This window comes from Stegostoma tigrinum, chromosome 16, assembly GCF_030684315.1.
Source record: "Stegostoma tigrinum isolate sSteTig4 chromosome 16, sSteTig4.hap1, whole genome shotgun sequence".
NCBI classification, from domain to species: domain Eukaryota; kingdom Metazoa; phylum Chordata; class Chondrichthyes; order Orectolobiformes; family Stegostomatidae; genus Stegostoma; species Stegostoma tigrinum.
Window position 1 is genome coordinate 67,781,787 of NC_081369.1, and position 22,570 is coordinate 67,804,356.

A 22,570-nucleotide genomic window follows, 5' to 3' on the forward strand; every position below is an offset into this window, starting at 1 on the left:
TGAAGTAAGAGAGAAACATACAGAACACGATTTATAAGTAAAAAATCAAAGGGTCACACAACTGATGAGGATGTATTGAATGACCCTTAAGATGCTGTTAAGTCTTGACTCAGTTAGGAGGTTTTAATTGATTAATATGTATATGTAAATGCCTGAACTTCTTTCAAATCACTGCCCCGAGAGAACTTACAGGTATTATTAGTGTAAAGAAGAGGTGACATTTTAGGTCAGATATTCCATGTTATGTTTGAGGCCTTGTTTAGAATCTGTGCTTTGGTTTGGAGTCAGACTGGTTTTATTTATAAAGTAGAAATTTATAAAATCATTTATAAAATGATTTCTGACCTTGTCTGCCCCAGTCTAACGCCGGTACCTCCACATCATTGCCTTTTAAGACATAAAAAAACAGGAAATTGTTTGCTGAAATGTGCGGCTTTTTAACTGTCTGTATCAAAGTGCTGGATGCAGTATTGTTTAAGACAGGTAGATCCATTCCCTTGCCTGTCAAAAATGTAAGGGTAACTAACTTGGTAATGTGGCATTTGGGACGCAAACATCAGCCATTATCTTAACAAATGGTGAGAAAGTTTTAGGATCTGAATGGTCTCCCTCCTATTTTGTATGATGTATGCTGATTACTGTGTATTTGGGGTTCCAGAGGTTCACTCCGTGTCTAGTTTGAAAATGGCCAAGCAGCATCATAGGAGCAGGAAGGCTGACGTTTCGGGCCTAGACCCTCCTTCAGAAACTTATGAAGAAGGGTCTAGGCCCGAAACATCAGCTTTCCTGCCCCTATGATGCTGCTTGGCCTGCTGTGTTCATCCAGTTCTACACTGTGTTATCTCGGATTCTCCAGCATCTGCAGTTCCTATTATCTCTAAAACTGGTTTGAAAGTAACCTGTTTCTCCATCTTCAGGTGTTGGGAATAGTAGTGATGGAATCTTGGTTTTGGGAGCAACAAACATCCCATGGGTGCTGGATTCTGCCATTAGGAGGAGGTCAGATTTAAGATTATGCTACATCATACAGATTATTATAGTTTATTTGGTTGTGTGAAATAATTTAGAAGTTCCTTTATTGTTTGTGTTAAGGTTTGAGAAACGAATTTACATCCCATTGCCAGAGGAACCAGCAAGAGTCCACATGTTTAAACTACACCTGGGCACAACTCCTCATTGCCTGACTGAGGCAGACTTCAGGGAACTAGGCAGGAAAACTGAGGGATATTCTGGCGCAGACATCTGTATAATTGTCCGAGATGCATTAATGCAGCCGGTCCGGAAAGTGCAATCAGCAACCCATTTTAAAAAGGTAAGTGCTCAGTGTTTTGTTGGTAATTACAACCTCCTTCAAAGGTTAAGCGTCCCACTGGTAATGTCAGAAGTCTCACGACACCGGATAATAGTCCAACAGGTTTATATGAAAACACAAGCTTTTTGCAGTCTTACTCCTTCAGGGTTAGTGAGAGAGGAAGTATCAGACACAGAATTTGTAAGTAAAAGATCAAAGGGCCACACAAATGAGGAGGATGTATTAAACAAACTTAAGATGCTGTTAAATCTTAAAACAGGAGGTTTTAATTGATTAATATGTATATGTAAATCTCCGAATTTCTCTTAAGTCACTAGTAATTTTAATCTATATGAACTGGAAAAACCAGATTGGCTAGAGAAGGCTAGGCAAAGAGTTCATAGAATTCTGTTGGAAGATTTCTTGGAGCAAATTTTGGAACTGATTACAAAGCAGGTAGTATTCAATTTGGCATTGTGTAATGTGGCAGGATTAATTAATGATCTGAGTTAGGCTACCCCTACGTAGCAGCAACCACACATAATGATATTATGTCCAGTTTGAAAGGGAGAAGATTGGGTCAAAGAGTATTATTGTAAGCATAAATAAGACCTATATGAAAGCTGACCTAGCTGAAAGAGTAGGTGAAGAAATCGATTGCTAGAAACGCAGTGGAAGACATTTAAGGGGATATTTCAGAATACTCAAAGTAAATATATTCCTACAAAACAGAGGAAATCGAAATGCAGGACCCACCTGCAAGTAGTTAACTAAAGAAATTACAGAAAATGTCAATTAAAAGGGAAAAGCATAAATTGCTGAAGTAGCAGGTTACATGTTTTGTCAGAATATTGAAAGTGCCAAAGAATGACTAAAACGTTAAGAAATTGAGGGGAAGCTAGCTAGGAGTGTACAACAAATGGAAGTTTTTGCAGGTATTTTAAAAGGGTTAAAGCAAACTAAGTGATATTCCTTTTGTGATGAGATAATTTGAGGAATTAACCAGCAAGTTAGCCATTGTAGAGCCAGTGGACATGATGTGTTTAGGTTTGCAGAAAGTCTTTGACCAGGTGCCACACAGGAGGCTGCTAAGTGAGATCAGACCCCATGATGTTAGGGACCAGGTACTGCCATGGATAGAGGATCGGTGACTGGCAGAATACAGAGAGTGGGGATCAAGGGTTTTTTTTTCAGGATGGCAACCAGGAACGAGTAGAGTTATTCAAGCAGTGACAGTGTGTTGGACGAACAGGAACGTGAAGCCTGGTTTACTAAAGAGATGAGCAATTGAACTTCGAGCTAAATCACAGGCCTCCTGGAGGGTGAGAAGGGCTAGTGGGTTGTGGTTGGGGGAATGCTTTGCACGGGGAGTGGAAGCTGCAAGAAACCGGGGAAATGGAAGATGAAGTCTGGACTGGATTAGGGGGCAAACTGACGTCAGGTGAGGGGCTGCTCTTGTGATTCCTTCAAGATTAAAAATGAGAGCACATTTCATCAATTGTCAGCTGTGGCGGTTTTAGCAACAGGCCTATCAAAATGTATTCTCGTTGGGCTGGTAATCCAGAGACCTAGGAGATGTGCGGGGAAGCATACAGGCTCATTGATTAGCACCGCTGCCTCACAGTGTTAGGGACCTGGATTTGATTTCACCCTCAAGTGACTGTCTGTGTGGACTTGCACGTGCTCCCCTGTCCGTGAGTTTCTTCCTGGTGCTCTGGTTTCCTCCCACAGTCTAGGGATGTGTAGGCTGGGTGGATGAGCCATAGGAAATGCAGGGTTGCAGGGACAGGGTAGTTCTCGGTGGAATGCTCTTTGCAGGGTTGGTGTGGACTGGATTGTCTGAATGGCCTGCTACTACAGTGTAGGGATTCTGAGCGTTCTGCAGGGGTCAGTGTTGGGATCATAATTATTCACACAGCAATATCAGCCATGCATTGACAACATCTCAAGATACTATTTTTAAAATGACTTTTTCTTTCCTCTACCCAGCTTGAAATGCTGTGTGGGTGATTGTGTTTGTCTTATTTGATTTTTACTGGCTAATGTTATTCATAATAAACCATAATCACTACTTGTTTCTCAGGATAAGGGGTTGATCATTCAGGACTGAGACAAGAAATTTTTTCGGTCTGCATTTGTGAATCTTCTTAAATTCTCTGTCACTAAGGAATCAATGAATAAGATGATTGGCTGAGAAAGCAAACCAAATATGCTTGAGATAATTGGCGAGTGTCTTAATAGTGTTGCTCAGATTCACAAAATAGGATCATTTCAAGAGGATTGAGGTGTTTGCCTATAAGTTTTACAGGACAATATATCATTGACTATTTGATTTTTTTTCCTCCAGATTCGAGGTCCATCCAGAACAAATCCAAATGTCATAGTGGATGACCTTTTAACACCGTGCTCCCCTGGAGACCCAGCTGCCATCGAGATGACATGGGTGGATGTTCCCAGTGATAAGCTACTGGAGCCTGTGGTTTGCATGGTAAATTCTGCTTGTTTTTGTGCTGCCGCCTTATATCAGTGTGCTAGTAAAGCTGCAATATAGGAGATAAAGTTGTTTGGTCTGAGGCATTTTCTATGCTTCCATCAGTTGAACCTTTAGTTATCTTAGTAGCAGAACAATATTTTGCCCAGAGCAACGCTTGCGAAAGTTTGGCTGTCAGGCTGGAGTAATTTCATTCTACACACGCATGTCCAGTACTCGTGTGTGTGCGTGTGTGTGTGCGCTCGCTCTCGGTTTCGTGCTGTCTGTATGGGTTGGAGAATTATTTTGCTGCTCCATGGCTCAGTTTCGGAACAGATGTATGAGCAGCAGCTCATCTCCTGCCTTGGGCTGTGATGCAGAATAATCAAACCCAAAAAAGTTTTTTTTTGCCTCCTCTCTCTCTCGCTTTGTCTCTGCGCCCACCACCACACTCCCACCCTGTGCAATACTTATGCTGTGATTTATTGGATGTCTGGCTTCTATCAGACCCAGATTCTTCCAAGGGCAGCTTGAGACTCCTGGTTCATTCACTGCTCCTGGTGTGGCATCTGAGTGCTGAGGACCAGGGCTTGGAGAAACCACAGCTTGAGGCTGGAATGTGTCTCAAGGAGTCTGTTTGTTTTCCTACTGGATCACTGTCATTCTAAAGTCTGCTACTGTTAGTGTAGGAGGCACTTGTAGATCAGGTTAAGTTATGCATGCACCACCTGTCTGTTACCCATTTTGTGCTCTCGTTTGGCTTCTAACTTCTGAACCCTGTTCATTCTTTCCAGTCTGACATGCTTCGCTCACTGGCAACCACTCGACCTACTGTCAATGCTGAGGATCTTAATAAAGTGAAGAAATTTACAGAAGACTTTGGGCAGGAAGGCTGAGCCTTCTATTAATCTCCTTGCTCTTCCAGTTGTTCCTTATTTCTGAAATCACAAGGAATTGTACAGTCTGAAGCTGAGAAACTTAACACACCTCCCAGATGCTGCCACATCATTTGCCTATTTTAGGAAAAGCTGATTTTGTTTTGCTGAAGATTTTGTGCCGTTAATTAGTAACCAGGTTTCAAGCAGATATATCCCAGCATGAACTTTGCACTCCTTACAGAGCTCAGGAAACAGACATGTGGCTTGAACTCTTTCCCCGATTCTGTAAAAGATTCTGAGATTTCCTTTATTCACTGATTGAGAGCCTTAAATAAAACATCGATCTCTTGCTGATCCCTGTTCACAACTAAGGTTTCACAGGTCTTTTTTTCTGGCCAGGTTTGTTCCTCATCGAGCAGTGTCATTGAATGAAGATTTCGAAGGCTGCTATCATTAGCCAGCCTATGGGAATGAAGAAGAGGAGAATGTATTTATTCAACAGTTAGACTGTTATTTATGATTGGTTTTAACACATTATGATTAAATTTTGAAGTTGGCGTATTTCAGATTGAGTGTTGTAAAGATGAAGTCACTATAATCCCAGAGGACCATAGGCTCCTCTCTCCTTAGACTGGTGGCGAGTTTAACTACACCTCAGGCGAGGAGCAAAATTGAGAAGGTGGGACCTTCATGGTAATCTCACCCAGCGGGAAGTGCAATGCAGAATGATACCAGTGTTACAATGGACAAGCCATGCTCTGTAGGACTCTGAATGATTGGTCATGTGAACACTTCTGTAACTCTTTGGAACATAAGAGGAGGGAGCGAAATCCCTTATTGGTGCTGGAGTAGTGTGAAATTGTTAAATTTTAAAAATCATTGAGGCCTCAGCAGGAGTATTGTATTCATTTGTGGGCACATATCTTAAAGATGTCAAGGTCACAGAAGAATAAACTAGAATGGGATAAGAGAATTCACTCCTAAAACCCATGTACCTGTCTTTGTTCCTCTTAAACTGCTGGTGAGAACCATCATCTGGTCATTTACTCTAATACCATGTATTGTGTTAAATTTTTATTTTTAGCTATTCTGTTAAAGGTACTTTCAGGACAAGATGTGAGCCCATCATTTGGCAGCCTAAGGTGACACTGTGCGGAGCTGGAAGAACACAGCAGGTCAGGCAGCAGAGGAGTAGGAGAGTCGACGTTTCATCCTGATGAAGGGTCTAGGCCCGAAACATCGACTCTCCTACTCCTCTGCTGCCTGACCTGCTGTATTTCTCCAGCTCCACACTGCATCGATCCTTACTCCAGTATCTGCAGTTCATGCTATCTCTGATATGGCAGCCTTAACTAGACAGTGGTGTCCAGTTTATGTACCACATAATAACTAGCATAAAACTTAAAACCTCAGTGCTGGCAGTTCATATTGAACCCGTCATCACTTCCAATAAAAAAGCAGCACCCATTTTCACGAAGAGGACAAGAAATAATTAAAGCCAGCTTATTTGAGGTGAAAACTGTTAAATTGTTATCTTTAATTATGCATACTACATTTTAAATGCAAAGGTACAGCAGACGCATTAAAAGCAAGTCATGTCTGACAATTCTTTTCACAGCCCTGAACAGTTAGATGAAAAGGAATGCTGTAGGTGTGGAATTTAGATGTTTGATAAGGTTTCTTACAAAGACGTTGGTAGCAAAATTCTGCCACTTAATACAAGATGAAGTGATGTAAAATTAAGTTGAACTGAAGAATTCAGCCCCAAGGTAGGTGCTGGATCCTGCTTTTTCTCTGAATATAGACTATTTGGATTCTGATAATGTATACAACTGGCTGTGTACAATTACACAAACTGTAATTTTGGTCTCATGAACAATGGTATTTCTAACACATAGGAAGAGATAGTCAGGGTAGTGGAATGGCGAGACAGTTGCACTGTAGGAAGTAACACATTTGGGAGAACACAGGTGAAGTTTCAATTTAAATACAGAGTTCAAATTTTGTACAGGGTTGAGATTGAAGTACTTGACAAAAAGAATGGTTTAATCATAGAATCATACCATACAAGAGGCCCTTTGGCCCATCAGCTACCTGAAATCTACCCTGGTCCCACTTTCCAACATGAGGCAGCTGAAACAATCAGATGCAGAAACAACAGGATGGTGAAATTATTTTCTTTGTCTACTAAAGTGCCGGTACGGGTTCAATACAGTTCTCAACCTTGAGTTCAAATTCATTTCTAGCATTGGCCAGCAATTTAAAGCACTGTACAAGGTGAGCAGCAGGTGGCATCTATGTTTATTGCTCAGTAATTGTGAATTGTTACATATTTAAATGGGGTGACCATGACCGACTGCAGCAACTCATGGGACCAGAGTATTCCAGAGGGTCATCTACCACCCAAACTTGAAGTTAATCCTCTATCTACCAGGCTGAACTTCCAAATTCTTTGGGTATCAGGTGCAGTCACAATTTAAATTTAAACTCGATTGAAGAGTCTGCAAGTTTCCAGGAAAGGACAGTAATCCCACGTGTCAATGCTCTCAGACACATCTTGAAAGAAGAATCATAGAATCCCTAACTTGTGGTGATGATTTGAATTGCATTAAAGTTTTATCAGTTTTACAATAGGTTTAAGGCATTCCTGAGGTTGTGCTACTGTCTCGTGTTGCATTTTAAATTTTATCCAGTATCCTTGTGAATGTTCACCAGAACAACTAAAACAGATGTTATATTAGGGATCTTGCGGTTCCCTTGTTAACTGTGAGCTTGTTTCATGAGCTGCGGGGGATGTGACCAGTGCCTTTGCAACGTAAGTTTAGCCGTCATCTACCTCAGTCATTCTCTTCCATCCAGTGCAGATTCTCAAAGGTTGTACTGTCCATTTTGTCGATGTATAGCTGCCCATTTAAATGGTCCATTTCGTGCTGTAGGATCCGTGCAGCCCAACCTGAGGCTCGCCAGGAAACGGCCTCACCACGTTCATCCAGACCTGGGGACAGGTGACAGACATCGCTGAGGACGGGGGGAGGCTGAAGGTGGAGGTGCCCCCTTCCGCCCCTTCGCTGAATCCACCAACACCCGCGACCCTGACCCTAACCCTCACCCCCACCGCGACCCCCGACCCTCACCCCCCCGCGACCCCGACCCTCACCCCCTTCCCGCACCCGCGACCCCGACCCTCACCCCCTTCCCGCACCCGCGACCCCGACCCTCACCCCCTTCCCGCACCCGCGACCCCGACCCTCACCCCCCCCCGGGACCCCGACCCTCACCCCCTTCCCGCACCCGCGACCCCGACCCTCACCCCTTCCCGCGACCCCGACCCTCACCCCCTTCCCGCACCCGCGACCCCGACCCTCACCCCCTTCCCGCACCCGCGACCCCGACCCTCACCCCCCCCGGGACCCCGACCCTCACCCCCTTCCCGCGACCCCGACCCTCACCCCCTTCCCGCACCCGCGACCCCGACCCTCACCCCCTTCCCGCACCCGCGACCCCGAACCTCACCCCCTTCCCGCACCCGCGACCCCGACCCTCACCCCCCCCCGCGACCCCGACCCCGGCGGACCTGTCACCTCCACCGCCCGGTACCGGGGCACACAGGCAGCGTACCCCGGGACACTGTGACAGGCCTCCGGCCACACGGCGGTTCTGGAGTCGATCACCCGGAGCTGGGGGTTAATGAAGACCCGGAGCGGGACAGCGACCATGTCCCGGGCCTGGCGGGCGGCCGGAGCCTCGGCCTCGAGTATCTGCTCCGTCACCTCGAGCACCATCACCTGGAGCGGGACACCGAGCTGCGGTGCGCTCAGTCCCAGGGCCCCGAGCCTCCGCATCGTCCGGACCAGGGCCGACACCAGCCGCTGCACCTCGGGGCCTGTCACCTCGGCGGCAGCTACCGGCGCAGCCCGAGCCCGCAGGACCGGCTCCCCGACCAGGCAAGGCCGAGGGAACGGGGGAACCGGAGGGCCCCGGAGCCGGCGCCGTATAAACGCCCAAAAACTCCGCTGCTTCTGGCTGTAAGGTCTTCCGGGGCCGCACCGCCCCAAGGCCCGGCCTCCACAGGCCGCCAGCTCCCAGCTCGAAAGGCGCGGGGCCCGGAGGATCCACCGCCAAACAGGCAGCATCGCGGGAGGCGGCCGCAGGAGAGAGCGCGGCTTCAGCTGCACCGCCCGTCCACACCCAGGCACCTACCCCCGGGGAAAGGGAGGGCAGCGCCCCGGGCCGGGCCACACACTGACCCCTACTCACTGACCCCCTACTCACTGACCCCCTACTCACTGACCCCCACTCATTGACCCCCTACTCACTGACCCATACACACTGACCCATACACACTGACCCCTACTCACTGACCCCTACTCACTGACCCCTACACACTGACCCCCTACTCACTGACCCCCTACTCACTGACCCCCACACATTGACCCCCTACTCACTGACCCATACACACTGACCCATACACACTGACCCCTACTCACTGACCCCTACTCACTGACCCCTACACACTGACCCCCTACTCACTGACCCCCCACTCACTGACCCCCTACACACTGACTCCCGACTCACTGACCCCCTACACACTGACCCCCTACTCACTGACCCCTACTCACTGACCCCTACACACTGACCCCCTACTCACTGACCCCCCACTCACTGACCCCCTACACACTGACTCCCGACTCACTGACCCCCTTCACACTGACCCCTACACACTGACCCCCACACATTGACCCCCTACTCACTGACCCATACACACTGACCCATACGCACTGACCCATACGCACTGACCCATACGCACTGACCCATACACACTGACCCATACGCACTGACCCATACGCACTGACCCCTACACACTGACCCCCTACTCACTGACCCCCCACTCACTGACCCCCTACACACTGACCCCTACTCACTGACCCCGACACACTGACCCCTACTCACTGACCCCTACACACTGACCCCCTACTCACTGACCCCTACTCACTAACCCCTACACACTGACCCCTACACACTGACCCCCTACTCACTGACCCCTACACACTGACCCCCTACTCACTGACCCCTACTCACTAACCCCTACACACTGACCCCCTACTCACTGACCCCCTACACACTGACCCCCTACTCACTGACCCCCACTCACTGACCCCCACTCACTGACCCCTACACACTGACCCCTACTCACTGACCCCGACTCACTGACCCCCACTCACTGACCCCCACTCACTGACCCCCTACTCACTGACCCCTACTAACTGACCCCCTACTCACTGACCCCCTACACACTGACCCCGACTCACTGACCCCTACACACTGACCCCTACTCACTGACCCCGACAAACTGACCCCTACTCACTGACCCCTACACACTGACCCCCTACTCACTGACCCCTACTCACTAACCCCTACACACTGACCCCTACACACTGACCCCCTACTCACTGACCCCTACTCACTAACCCCTACACACTGACCCCCTACTCACTGACCCCCTACACACTGACCCCCTACTCACTGACCCCCACTCACTGACCCCCACTCACTGACCCCTACACACTGACCCCTACACACTGACCCCTACACACTGACCCCCTACTCACTGACCCCCTACACACTGACCCCCTACTCACTGACCCCCTACTCACTGACCCCTACTAACTGACCCCCTACTCACTGACCCCCTACACACTGACCCCGACTCACTGACCCCCACTCACTGACCCCTACTCACTGACCCCTACTCACTGACCCCTACACACTGACCCCCTACTCACTGACCCCCTACTCACTGACCCCTACACACTGACCCCCTACACACTGACCCCTACTCACTGACCCCTACACACTGACCCCCTACTCACTGACCCCCTACTCACTGACCCCTACACACTGACCCCTACACACTGACCCCCTACTCACTGACCCCCTACACACTGACCCCTACACACTGACCCCTACTCACTGACCCCTACACACTGACCTCTAGACACTGACCCCTACTCACTGACCCCTACACACTGACCGCCTACTCACTGACCCCCTACACACTGACCCCCTACACACTGACCCCTACACACTGACCCCTATTCACTGACCCCCTACACACTGACCCCTACTCACTGACTCCTACTCACTGACCCCTACACACTGACCCCCTACACACTGACCCCCTACTCACTGACCCCTACTCACTGACCCCTACTCACTGACCCCTACACACTGACCCCCTACTTACTGACCCCTACTCACTGACCCCTACACACTGACCCCTACTCACTGACCCCTACTCACTGACCCCTACACACTGAGCCCCTACTCACTGACCCCCTACTCACTGACCCCTACTCTCTGACCCCGACTCACTGACCCCCTACACACTGACCCCCTACACACTGACCCCTACTCACTGACCCCTACACAATGACCCCTACTCACTGACCACCTACACACTGACCCCTACACACTGACCCCTACTCACTGACCCCCTACACACTGATCCCTACACACTGACCCCTACACACTGACCCCCTACACACTGACCCCTACTCTCTGACCCCTACACTGTGACCCCTACTCACTGACCGCTACACACTGACCCCCTACTCACCGACCCCCTACTCACTGACCCCTACACACTGACCCCTACACACTGACCCATACACACTGACCCCCTACTCACTGACCGCTACACGCTGACGCCCTACTCACTGACCGCTACACACTGACCCCTACTCAGTGACCCCCTACACACTGAGCCCCTACACACTGACTCCTACACACTGACCCCCTACTCACTGACCGCTACACGCTGACGCCCTACTCACTGACCCCTACACACTGACTCCTACACACTGACCCCCTACACACTGACCCCCACACATTGACCCCCTACTCACTGACCACTACTCACTGAACCCCTACTCACTGACCACTACTCACTGACCTCTACTCACTGACCCCCTACTCACTGACCCCCTACTCACTGACCCCTACACACTGACCCCTACTCACTGTCCCCTACACACTGTCCCCTACTCACTGACCCCTACTCACTGAACCCCTACTCACTGACCACTACTCACTGACCTCTACTCACTGACCCCCTACTCACTGACCCCCTACTCGCTGACCCCTACACACTGACCCCTACTCACTGTCCCCTACACACTGACCCCTACTCACTGACCCCTACTCACTGACCCCTACACACTGACCCCTACACACTGACCCCCTACTCACTGACCCCTACTCACTGACCCCTACTCACTGACCCCTTACTCACTGACCCCCTACTCACTGACCCCCTACACACTGACCCCTACACACTGACCCCTCTTCACTGACCCCTACACACTGACCCCCTACACACTGACCCCCTATTCACTGACCCCTACACACTGACCCCTACTCACTGACCCCCTACTCACTGACCCCCTACTCACTGACCCCTACACACTGACCCCCTACTCACTGACCCCTACACACTGACCCCTACTCACTGACCCCTACTCACTGACCCCCTACACACTGACCCCTACTCACTGACCCCTACTCACTGACCCCTACACACTGACCCCTACACACTGACCCCTACTCACTGACCCCCTACACACTGACCTGTACTCACTGACCCCTACTCACTGACCCCCTACACACTTACCCACTACTCGCTGACCCCTACACACTGACCCCTACTCACTGGCCCCCTACTCACTGACCCCTACTCACTGACCCCTACACACTGACCCCCTACTCACTGACCCCTACACACTGACCCCTACTCACTGACCCCTACTCACTGACCCCCTACACACTGACCCCTACTCACTGACCCCTACTCACTGACCCCTACACACTGACCCCTACACACTGACCCCTACTCACTGACCCCCTACACACTGACCTGTACTCACTGACCCCTACTCACTGACCCCCTACACACTTACCCACTACTCGCTGACCCCTACACACTGACCCCTACTCACTGGCCCCCTACTCACTGACCCCCTACACACTGACCCCCTACACACTGACCACTACTTACTGACCGCTACACACTGACCCCCTACTCGCTGACCCCTACTCGCTGACCCCTACACACTGACCCCTACTCACTGACCCATACACACTGACACCTACACACTGACCCCCTACTCACTGACCCATACACACTGACCCCTACTCACTGACCCCTACACACTGACCCCCTACACACTTAAACCCTACTCACTGACCCCCTACTCACTGACCCCTACACAGTGACCCCTACACATTGACCCCTACACATTGACCCCTACACACTGACCCCTACACACTGGACACCCTACACACTGACCCCTACACATTGACCCCTACACACTGACCCCTACACACTGGACACCCTACTCACTGACCCCCTTCACACTGACCCCTACACACTGACCCCTACTCACTGACCCCCTTCACACTGACCCCTACACACTGACCCCTACACACTGACCCCTACTCACTGACCCCCTACTCACTGACCCCTACACACTGACCCATACTCACTGACACCTACACACTGACCCCTACTCACTGACCCCGTACTCACTGACCCCCTACACACTGACCCGTACACACTGACCCCTACTCACTGACCCCCTACACACTGACCCCTACTCACTGAACCCCCTACACACTGACCCCCTACACACTGGACCCCCTACACATTGGACCCCCTACACACTGAACCCCCTACACACTGACCCCTACTCACTGACCCCTACACACTGAGCCCCTACTCACTGACCCCCTACACACTGACCCCCTACACACTGACCCCTACTCTCTGACCCCGACTCACTGACCCCTACACACTGACCCCTACACACTGACCCCTACTCACTGACCTCATACACACTGACCCCTACTCACTGACCCCTACACAATGACCCCTACACACTGACCCCTACTCACTGACCCCTACTCACTGAACCCCCTACACACTGACCCCCTACACACTGGACCCCCTACACACTGAACCCCCTACACACTGACCCCTACACACTGACCCCTACTCACTCACCCCTACACACTGTGCCCCTACTCACTGACCCCCTACACACTGACCCCCTACACACTGACCCCCTACTCACTGACCCCTACTCTCTGTCCCCTACTCACTGACCCCTACACACTGACCCCTACACACTGAACCCCTACACACTGACCCCTACTCACTGACCACCTACTCACTGACCACCTACTCACTGACCACCTACTCACTGACCTCCTACTCACTGACCCCCTAGACACTGACCCCTACTCAGTGACCCTTACACGCTGACCCCCTACAGACTGAACCCTACTCACTGACCCCCTACACACTGACCCCCGACTCACTGACCCCCTACTCACTGACCCCCTACTCACTGACCCCTACACACTTAGCCCCTACTCACTGACCACTACTCGCTGACCCCTACACACTGACCCCTACACACTGACCCCCTACTCACTGACCCCCTACACACTGACCCCCTACACACTGACCCCTACACACTGACCCCCTACTCACTGACCCCCTACTCACTGACCCCCTACTCACTGACCCCCTACTCACTGACCACTACACACTGACCCCTACACACTGACCCCCTAATCACTGACTGCTACACACTGACCCCCTACACACTGACCCCTACTCACTGACCCCCTACTCACTGACCACTACACACTGACCCCTACACACTGACCCCCTACACACTGACCCCTACACACTGACCCCCTACTAACTGACCCCTACACACTGACCCCTACACACTGACCCCCTACTCACTGACCCCCTACTCACTGACCGCTACACACAGACCCCCTACACACTGACCCCTACTCACTGACCCCCTACTCACTGACCACTACACACTGACCCCTACACACTGACCCCCTACTAACTGACCCCTACACACTGACCCCTACACACTGACCCCCTACTCACTGACCCCCTACTCACTGACCGCTACACACTGACCCCCTACTCACTGAAAACTACTCACTAACCCCCTACTCACTGAAAACTACTCACTGACCCCTACACACTGACCCCCTGCACACTGATACCTACTCTCTGACCCCTACTCACTGCCCCCCTTCACACTGACCCCTACACACTTACCCCTATACACTGACCCCTACTCACTGACCCCCTACACACTGACCCCTACTCACTGACCCCTACACACTGACCCCCTACACACTGACCCCTACTCACTGACCACCTACACACTGGACCCCCTACACACTGACCCCTGCACACTGACCCATACACACTGACCCCTACACACTGACCCCCTGCTCACTGACCCCCTACTCACTGACACCCTACTCACTGAAAACTACTCACTGACCCCTACACACTGACCCCCTACACACTGACCCCCTACACACTGACCCTTACTCTCTGGCCCCTACTCACTGACCCCCTACTCACTGACCCCTACGCACTGACCCCTACACACTGACCCCTACTCACTGACCCCCTACACACTGACCCCTACTCACTGACCCCTACTCACTGACCCCTACACACTGACCCCTACTCACTGACCCCCTACACACTGACCCCTACACACTGACCCCTACTCACTGACCCCCTACACACTGACCTGTACTCACTGACCCCTACTCACTGACCCCCTACACACTGACCCCTACTCACTGGCCCCCTACTCACTGACCCCCTACACACTGACCCCCTACACACTGACCACTACTTACTGACCGCTACACACTGACCCCCTACTCGCTGACCCCTACACACTGACCCCTACTCACTGACCCATACACACTGACCCCTACACACTGACCCCCTACTCACTGACCCCTACACACTGACCCCTACACACTGACCCCCTACACACTTAAACCCTACTCACTGAACCCCTACTCACTGACCACTACACAGTGACCCCTACACATTGACCCCTACACACTGACCCCTACACACTGGACACCCTACACACTGACCCCTACACACTGACCCCTACACACTGGACACCCTACTCACTGACCCCCTTCACACTGACCCCTACACACTGACCCCTACTCACTGACCCCCTTCACACTGACCCCTACACACTGACCCCTACACAGACCCCTACTCACTGACCCCCTACTCACTGACCCCTACACACTGACCCCTACACACTGACCCGTACACACTGACGCCTACTCACTGACCCCCTACACACTGACCCCTACTCACTGACCCCTACACAATGACCCCCTACACACTGACCCCTACTCACTGACCACCTACACACTGACCCCTACACACTGACCCCTACTCACTGACCCCCTACACACTGACCCCTACACACTGACCCCTACTCACTGACCCCCTACACGCTGACCCCTACTCACTGAACCCCCTGCACACTGACCCCCTACACACTGGACCCCCTACACACTGGACCCCCTACACACTGAAACCCCTACACACTGACCCCTACTCACTGACCCCTACACACTGAGCCCCTACTCACTGACCCCCTACACACTGACCCCCTACACACTGACCCCTACTCTCTGACCCCGACTCACTGACCCCCTACACACTGACCCCTACACACTGACCCCTACTCACTGACCACCTACACACTGACCCCTACACACTGACCCCTACTCCCTGACCCCCTACACACTGACCCCCTACACACTGACCCCTACTCTCTGACCCCTACTCACTGACCCCTACACACTGACCCCCTACACACTGACCCCTACTCACTGACCACCTACACACTGGACCCCTACTCACTGACCCCTACACACTGACCCCCTACACACTGACCCCTACTCACTGACCACCTACACACTGGACCCCCTACACACTGACCCCTGCACACTGACCCATACACACTGACCCCTACACACTGACCCCCTGCTCACTGACCCCCTACTCACTGACACCCTACTCACTGTAAACTACTCACTGACCCCTACACACTGACCCCCTACACACTGACCCCCTACACACTGACCCTTACTCTCTGGCCCCTACTCACTGACCCCCTACTCACTGACCCCTACGCACTGACCCCTACACACTGACCCCTACTCACTGACCCCCTACACACTGACCCCTACTCACTGACCCCTACTCACTGACCCCTACACACTGACCCCTACTCACTGACCCCCTACACACTGACCCCTACACACTGACCCCTACTCACTGACCCCCTACACACTGACCTGTACTCACTGACCCCTACTCACTGACCCCCTACACACTGACCCCTACTCACTGGCCCCCTACTCACTGACCCCCTACACACTGACCCCCTACACACTGACCACTACTTACTGACCGCTACACACTGACCCCCTACTCGCTGACCCCTACACACTGACCCCTACTCACTGACCCATACACACTGACCCCTACACACTGACCCCCTACTCACTGACCCCTACACACTGACCCCTACACACTGACCCCCTACACACTTAAACCCTACTCACTGAACCCCTACTCACTGACCACTACACAGTGACCCCTACACATTGACCCCTACACACTGACCCCTACACACTGGACACCCTACACACTGACCCCTACACACTGACCCCTACACACTGGACACCCTACTCACTGACCCCCTTCACACTGACCCCTACACACTGACCCCTACTCACTGACCCCCTTCACACTGACCCCTACACACTGACCCCTACACAGACCCCTACTCACTGACCCCCTACTCACTGACCCCTACACACTGACCCCTACACACTGACACCTACACACTGACCCCTACTCACTGACCCCGTACTCACTGACCCCCTACACACTGACCCGTACACACTGACGCCTACTCACTGACCCCCTACACACTGACCCCTACTCACTGACCCCTACACAATGACCCCCTACACACTGACCCCTACTCACTGACCACCTACACACTGACCCCTACACACTGACCCCTACTCACTGACCCCCTACACACTGACCCCTACACACTGACCCCTACTCACTGACCCCCTACACACTGACCCCTACTCACTGAACCCCCTGCACACTGACCCCCTACACACTGGACCCCCTACACACTGGACCCCCTACACACTGAAACCCCTACACACTGACCCCTACTCACTGACCCCTACACACTGAGCCCCTACTCACTGACCCCCTACACACTGACCCCCTACACACTGACCCCTACTCTCTGACCCCGACTCACTGACCCCCTACACACTGACCCCTACACACTGACCCCTACTCACTGACCACCTACACACTGACCCCTACACACTGACCCCTACTCCCTGACCCCCTACACACTGACCCCCTACACACTGACCCCTACTCTCTGACCCCTACTCCCTGACCCCCTACACACTGACCCCTACACACTGACCCCTACTCACTGACCCCTACACAATGACCCCCTACACACTGACCCCTACTCACTGACCACCTACACACTGACCCCTACACACTGACCCCTACTCACTGACCCCCTACACACTGACCCCTACACACTGACCCCTACTCACTGACCCCTACTCACTGACCCCCTACACACTGACCCCTACTCACTGAACCCCCTACACACTGACCCCCTACACACTGACCCCCTACACACTGGACCCCCTACACACTGAACCCCCTACACACTGACCCCTACACACTGACCCCTACTCACTCACCCCTACACACTGTGCCCCTACTCACTGACCCCCTACACACTGACCCCCTACACACTGACCCCCTACACACTGACCCCCTACACACTGACCCCTACTCTCTGACCCCTACTCACTGACCCCCTACACACTGACCCCTACACACTGACCCCTACTCACTGACCTCCTACAGACTGACCCCTACTCACTGACCCCTACACAATGACCCCCTACACACTGACCCCTACTCACTGACCACCTACACACTGACCCCTACACACTGACCCCCTACTCACTGACCACTACACACTGACCCCTACACACTGACCCCTACACACTGACCCCCTACTCACTGACTGCTACACACTGACCCCCTACACACTGACCCCTACTCACTGACCCCTACACAATGACCCCCTACTCACTGACCCCCTACTCACTGACCACTACACACTGACCCCTACACACTGACCCCCTACACACTGACCCCTACACACTGACCCCTACTCACTGACCTCCTACAGACTGACCCCTACTCACTGACCCCTACACAATGACCCCCTACACACTGACCCCTACTCACTGACCACCTACACACTGACCCCTACACACTGACCCCCTACTCACTGACCACTACACACTGACCCCTACACACTGACCCCTACACACTGACCCCCTACTCACTGACTGCTACACACTGACCCCCTACACACTGACCCCTACTCACTGACCCCTACACAATGACCCCCTACTCACTGACCCCCTACACACTGACCCCCTACACACTGACCCCTACACACTGACCCCCTACTCACTGACCCCCTACTCACTGACCACTACACACTGACCCCTACACACTGACCCCTACACACTGACCCCCTACTCACTGACTGCTACACACTGACCCCCTACACACTGACCCCTACACACTGACCCCTACTCACTGACCCCCTACTCACTGACCCCCTACTCACTGACCACTACACACTGACCCCTACACACTGACCCCCTACACACTGACCCCTACACACTGACCCCTACACACTGACCCCCTACTAACTGACCCCTACACACTGACCCCTACACACTGACCCCCTACTCACTGACCCCCTACTCACTGACCGCTACACACTGACCCCCTACACACTGACCCACTACACACTCACCCCCTACTCACTGAAAACTACTCACTGACCCCCTACTCACTGAAAACTACTCACTGACCCCTACACACTGACCCCCTACACACTGATACCTACTCTCTGACCCCTACTCACTGCCCCCCTTCACACTGACCCCTACACACTGACCCCTACACACTGACCCCTACTCACTGACCCCCTACACACTGACCCCTACTCACTGACCCCTACACACTGACCCCTACACACTGACCCCCTGCTCACTGACCCCTTACTCACTGACACCCTACTCACTGAAAACTACTCACTGACCCCTACACACTGACCCCCTACACACTGACCCCTACTCTCTGACCCCTACTCACTGACCCCCTACTCACTGACCCCTACGCACTGACCCCTACTCACTGACCCCCTACACACTGACCCCTACACACTGACCCCCTACACACTGACCCCTACTCACTGACCACATACACACTGGACCCCCTACACACTGAACCCCCTACACACTGACCCCTACACACTGACCCCCTACTCACTGACCCCCTACACACTGAACCCCTACTCACTGACCCCTACACACTGCCCCTACTCACTGACCCCCTACACACTGATCCCCTACTCACTGACCCCTTACTCACTGACCCCTACACACTGACCCCCTACTCACTGACCCCTACACACTGCCCCTACTCACTGACCCCCTGCACACTGACCCCCTACTCACTGACCCCCTACTCACTGACCCCCTACTCACTGACCACTACACTCTGACCACTACTTACTGACCTCCTACACACTGACCCAATACACACTGACCGCTACACACTGACCCCCTTCTCACTGACCCCTACACACTGACCGCTACACTCTGAGCCACTACACACTGACCCCTACTCACTGACCCCTACACTCTCAACCAGTATATACTGACCGCTACATGGTCATAGCTGGGAGAAAGGCAATTACGATGAGATGAGGCAAGATTTAGGGAGCATAGAATGGGGAACTGCAGGGGATGGGCCCATTAGAAATGTGGAGCTTATTCAAGGAAAAGCTCCTGTGTGACCTAGATAAGTATGTACCTGTCAGGCAGGGAGGAAGCTGTAGAGTGCAGGAGCCGTGGTTTACGAAGGAGGTAGAATCTCTGGTCACGAGGAATAAGAAGGCTTATGTTAGGATGAGATGCGAAAGGTCAGTTAGGGCACCTGAGGACTACGAGTTAGCCAGGAAAGACCTAAAGAGAGAGCTCAGAAGAACCAGGAGGTGACATGAGATGTTGTTGGCGGGTAGGATCAGGGTAAACCCTAAGCCTTTCTATCGGTATTTAAGGAATAAAAGAATGACGAAAGTCAGATTAGGGCCAGTCAAGGATAGTAGTGCTAAGTTCTGTGTGGAGTCAGAGGAGATAGGGGAAGCATTAAATGAATATTTTTCAACAGTATTCACTCTAGAAAACGACAATGTTGTCGAGGAGAATACTGAGATACAGGCTACTAGACTAGGTGGGATTGAGGTTCACAAGGAAAAGGTATTAGAAATCCTACAGAGTGTGAAGATAGATAAGTCCCCTGGGCCGGATGGGGTTTATTCTAGGATCCTCTGGGAAGCCAGGGAGCAAATTGCCGAGTCTTTGGCATTAATCTTTAACTCATCATTGTCTACACGAATAGTGCCAGACGACTGGAGGATAGCAAATGTGGTTCCCCTGTTCAAGAAGGGGAGTAGAGACAACCCTGGTAATTATCGACCAGTGAGCCTTACCTCAGTTGTTGGTAAAGTGTTGGAAAAGGTTATAAGGGATAGGATTTATAATAATCTAGAAAACAATAAATTGCTTATGGATAGTCAGCACGGTTTTGTAAAGGGAAGGCCGTGCCTCACAAACCTTATTGAGCTCTTTGAGAAGGTGACCAAACAGGTAGATGAGAGTAAACCGGTTGATGTGGTGTATATGGATTTCAGCAAGGCATTCGATAAGGTTCCCCACAGTAGGCTATTGTACAAAATGTGGAGGAATGGAATTGTGGGAGGAATAGCAGTTTGGATCGGAAATTGGCTTGCTGAAAGAAGACAGAGGGTGGTAGTTGATGGGAAATGTTCATCCTGGAGACCAGTTACTAGTGGTGTACCGCAAGGGTCGGTGTTGGGTCCACTGCTGTTTGTCATTTTTATAAATGACCTGGATGAGGGCTTAGAAGGATTGTTTTATAAATTTGCAGACGACACTAAGATCGGTGGAGTTGTGGATAGTGATGAAGGATGCTGTAGGTTGCAGAAAGGCATAGATAAGCTGCAGAGCTGGGCTGAGAGGTGACAAATGGAGTTTAATGCATACAAGTGTGAGGTGATGCACTTTGGTAGGAGTAATCAGAAGGCAAAGTACAGGGCTAATGGTAAGATTCTTAGTAGTGTAGATGAGCAGAGAGATCTCGGTGTCCATGTACACAGATCCTTGAAAGTTGCCACCCAGGTTGACAGGGCTGTTAAGAAGGCATACAGTGTTTTAGCTTTTATTAATAGAGGGATCGAGTTCTGGAACCAAGAGGTTCTGCTGCAGCTGTACAAAACTCTGGTGCGGCCACACTTGGAGTATTGCGTACAGTTCTGGTCACCGCATTATAAGAAGGATGTGGAAGTTTTGGAAAGGGTGCAGAGGAGATGTACTGGGATGTTGCCTGGTACGGAAGGAAGGTCTTACAAGGAAAGGCTGAGGGACTTGAGGCTGTGTTCATTAGAGAGAAGAAGGTTGAGAGGTGACTTAATTGAGACATATAAAATAATCAGAGGGTTAGATGGGGTCAATAGGGAGAGCCTTTTTCCTAGGATGGTGACGGCGAGCACGAGGGGGCATAGCTTTAAGTTGAGGTGTGAAAGATATAGGACAGATGTCAGAGGTAGTTTCTTTACTCAGACAGTAGTAAGGGTATGGAACGCTTTGCCTGCAATAGTAGTAGATTCACCAACTTTAGGTACATTTAAGTCGTCATTGGATAAGCATATGGACGTTCATGGAATAGTGTAGGTTAGATGGGCTTCAGATCGGTATGACAGGTCGGCACAACATCGAGGGCTGAAGGGCCTGTACTGTGCTGTTATGTTCTATGTTCTATATTCT

At 51.7% G+C, this 22,570-nt stretch overlaps 2 protein-coding genes across 2 annotated transcripts in view; one reads left to right on the top strand and one right to left on the bottom strand.

Moving 5' to 3' along the window:
- Nucleotides 1–5,006, top strand: part of LOC125459828 (vacuolar protein sorting-associated protein 4A) — a 60,526-nt gene extending 55,520 nt beyond the window's left edge. The window contains exons 8-11 of the mRNA XM_059651828.1: nt 918–999; nt 1,093–1,312; nt 3,639–3,779; nt 4,556–5,006. Of these exons, the coding sequence (XP_059507811.1) occupies nt 918–999; nt 1,093–1,312; nt 3,639–3,779; nt 4,556–4,657 (545 nt within the window). The 3' untranslated portion in view covers nt 4,658–5,006. The remainder of the gene's footprint in view (nt 1–917; nt 1,000–1,092; nt 1,313–3,638; nt 3,780–4,555) is intronic.
- Nucleotides 5,007–6,142: 1,136 nt separating this feature from the next.
- On the bottom strand, nt 6,143–8,872 carry pdf (peptide deformylase, mitochondrial). The gene is made up of 2 exons (XM_059651565.1): nt 8,214–8,872; nt 6,143–7,634 (listed from the first exon to the last, which is right to left on the bottom strand). Exons 1-2 carry the CDS (start codon nt 8,770–8,772, stop codon nt 7,477–7,479), a joined length of 717 nt encoding a protein of 238 aa, XP_059507548.1. The 5' UTR covers nt 8,773–8,872; the 3' UTR covers nt 6,143–7,476.
- Nucleotides 8,873–22,570: the final 13,698 nt, after the last annotated feature.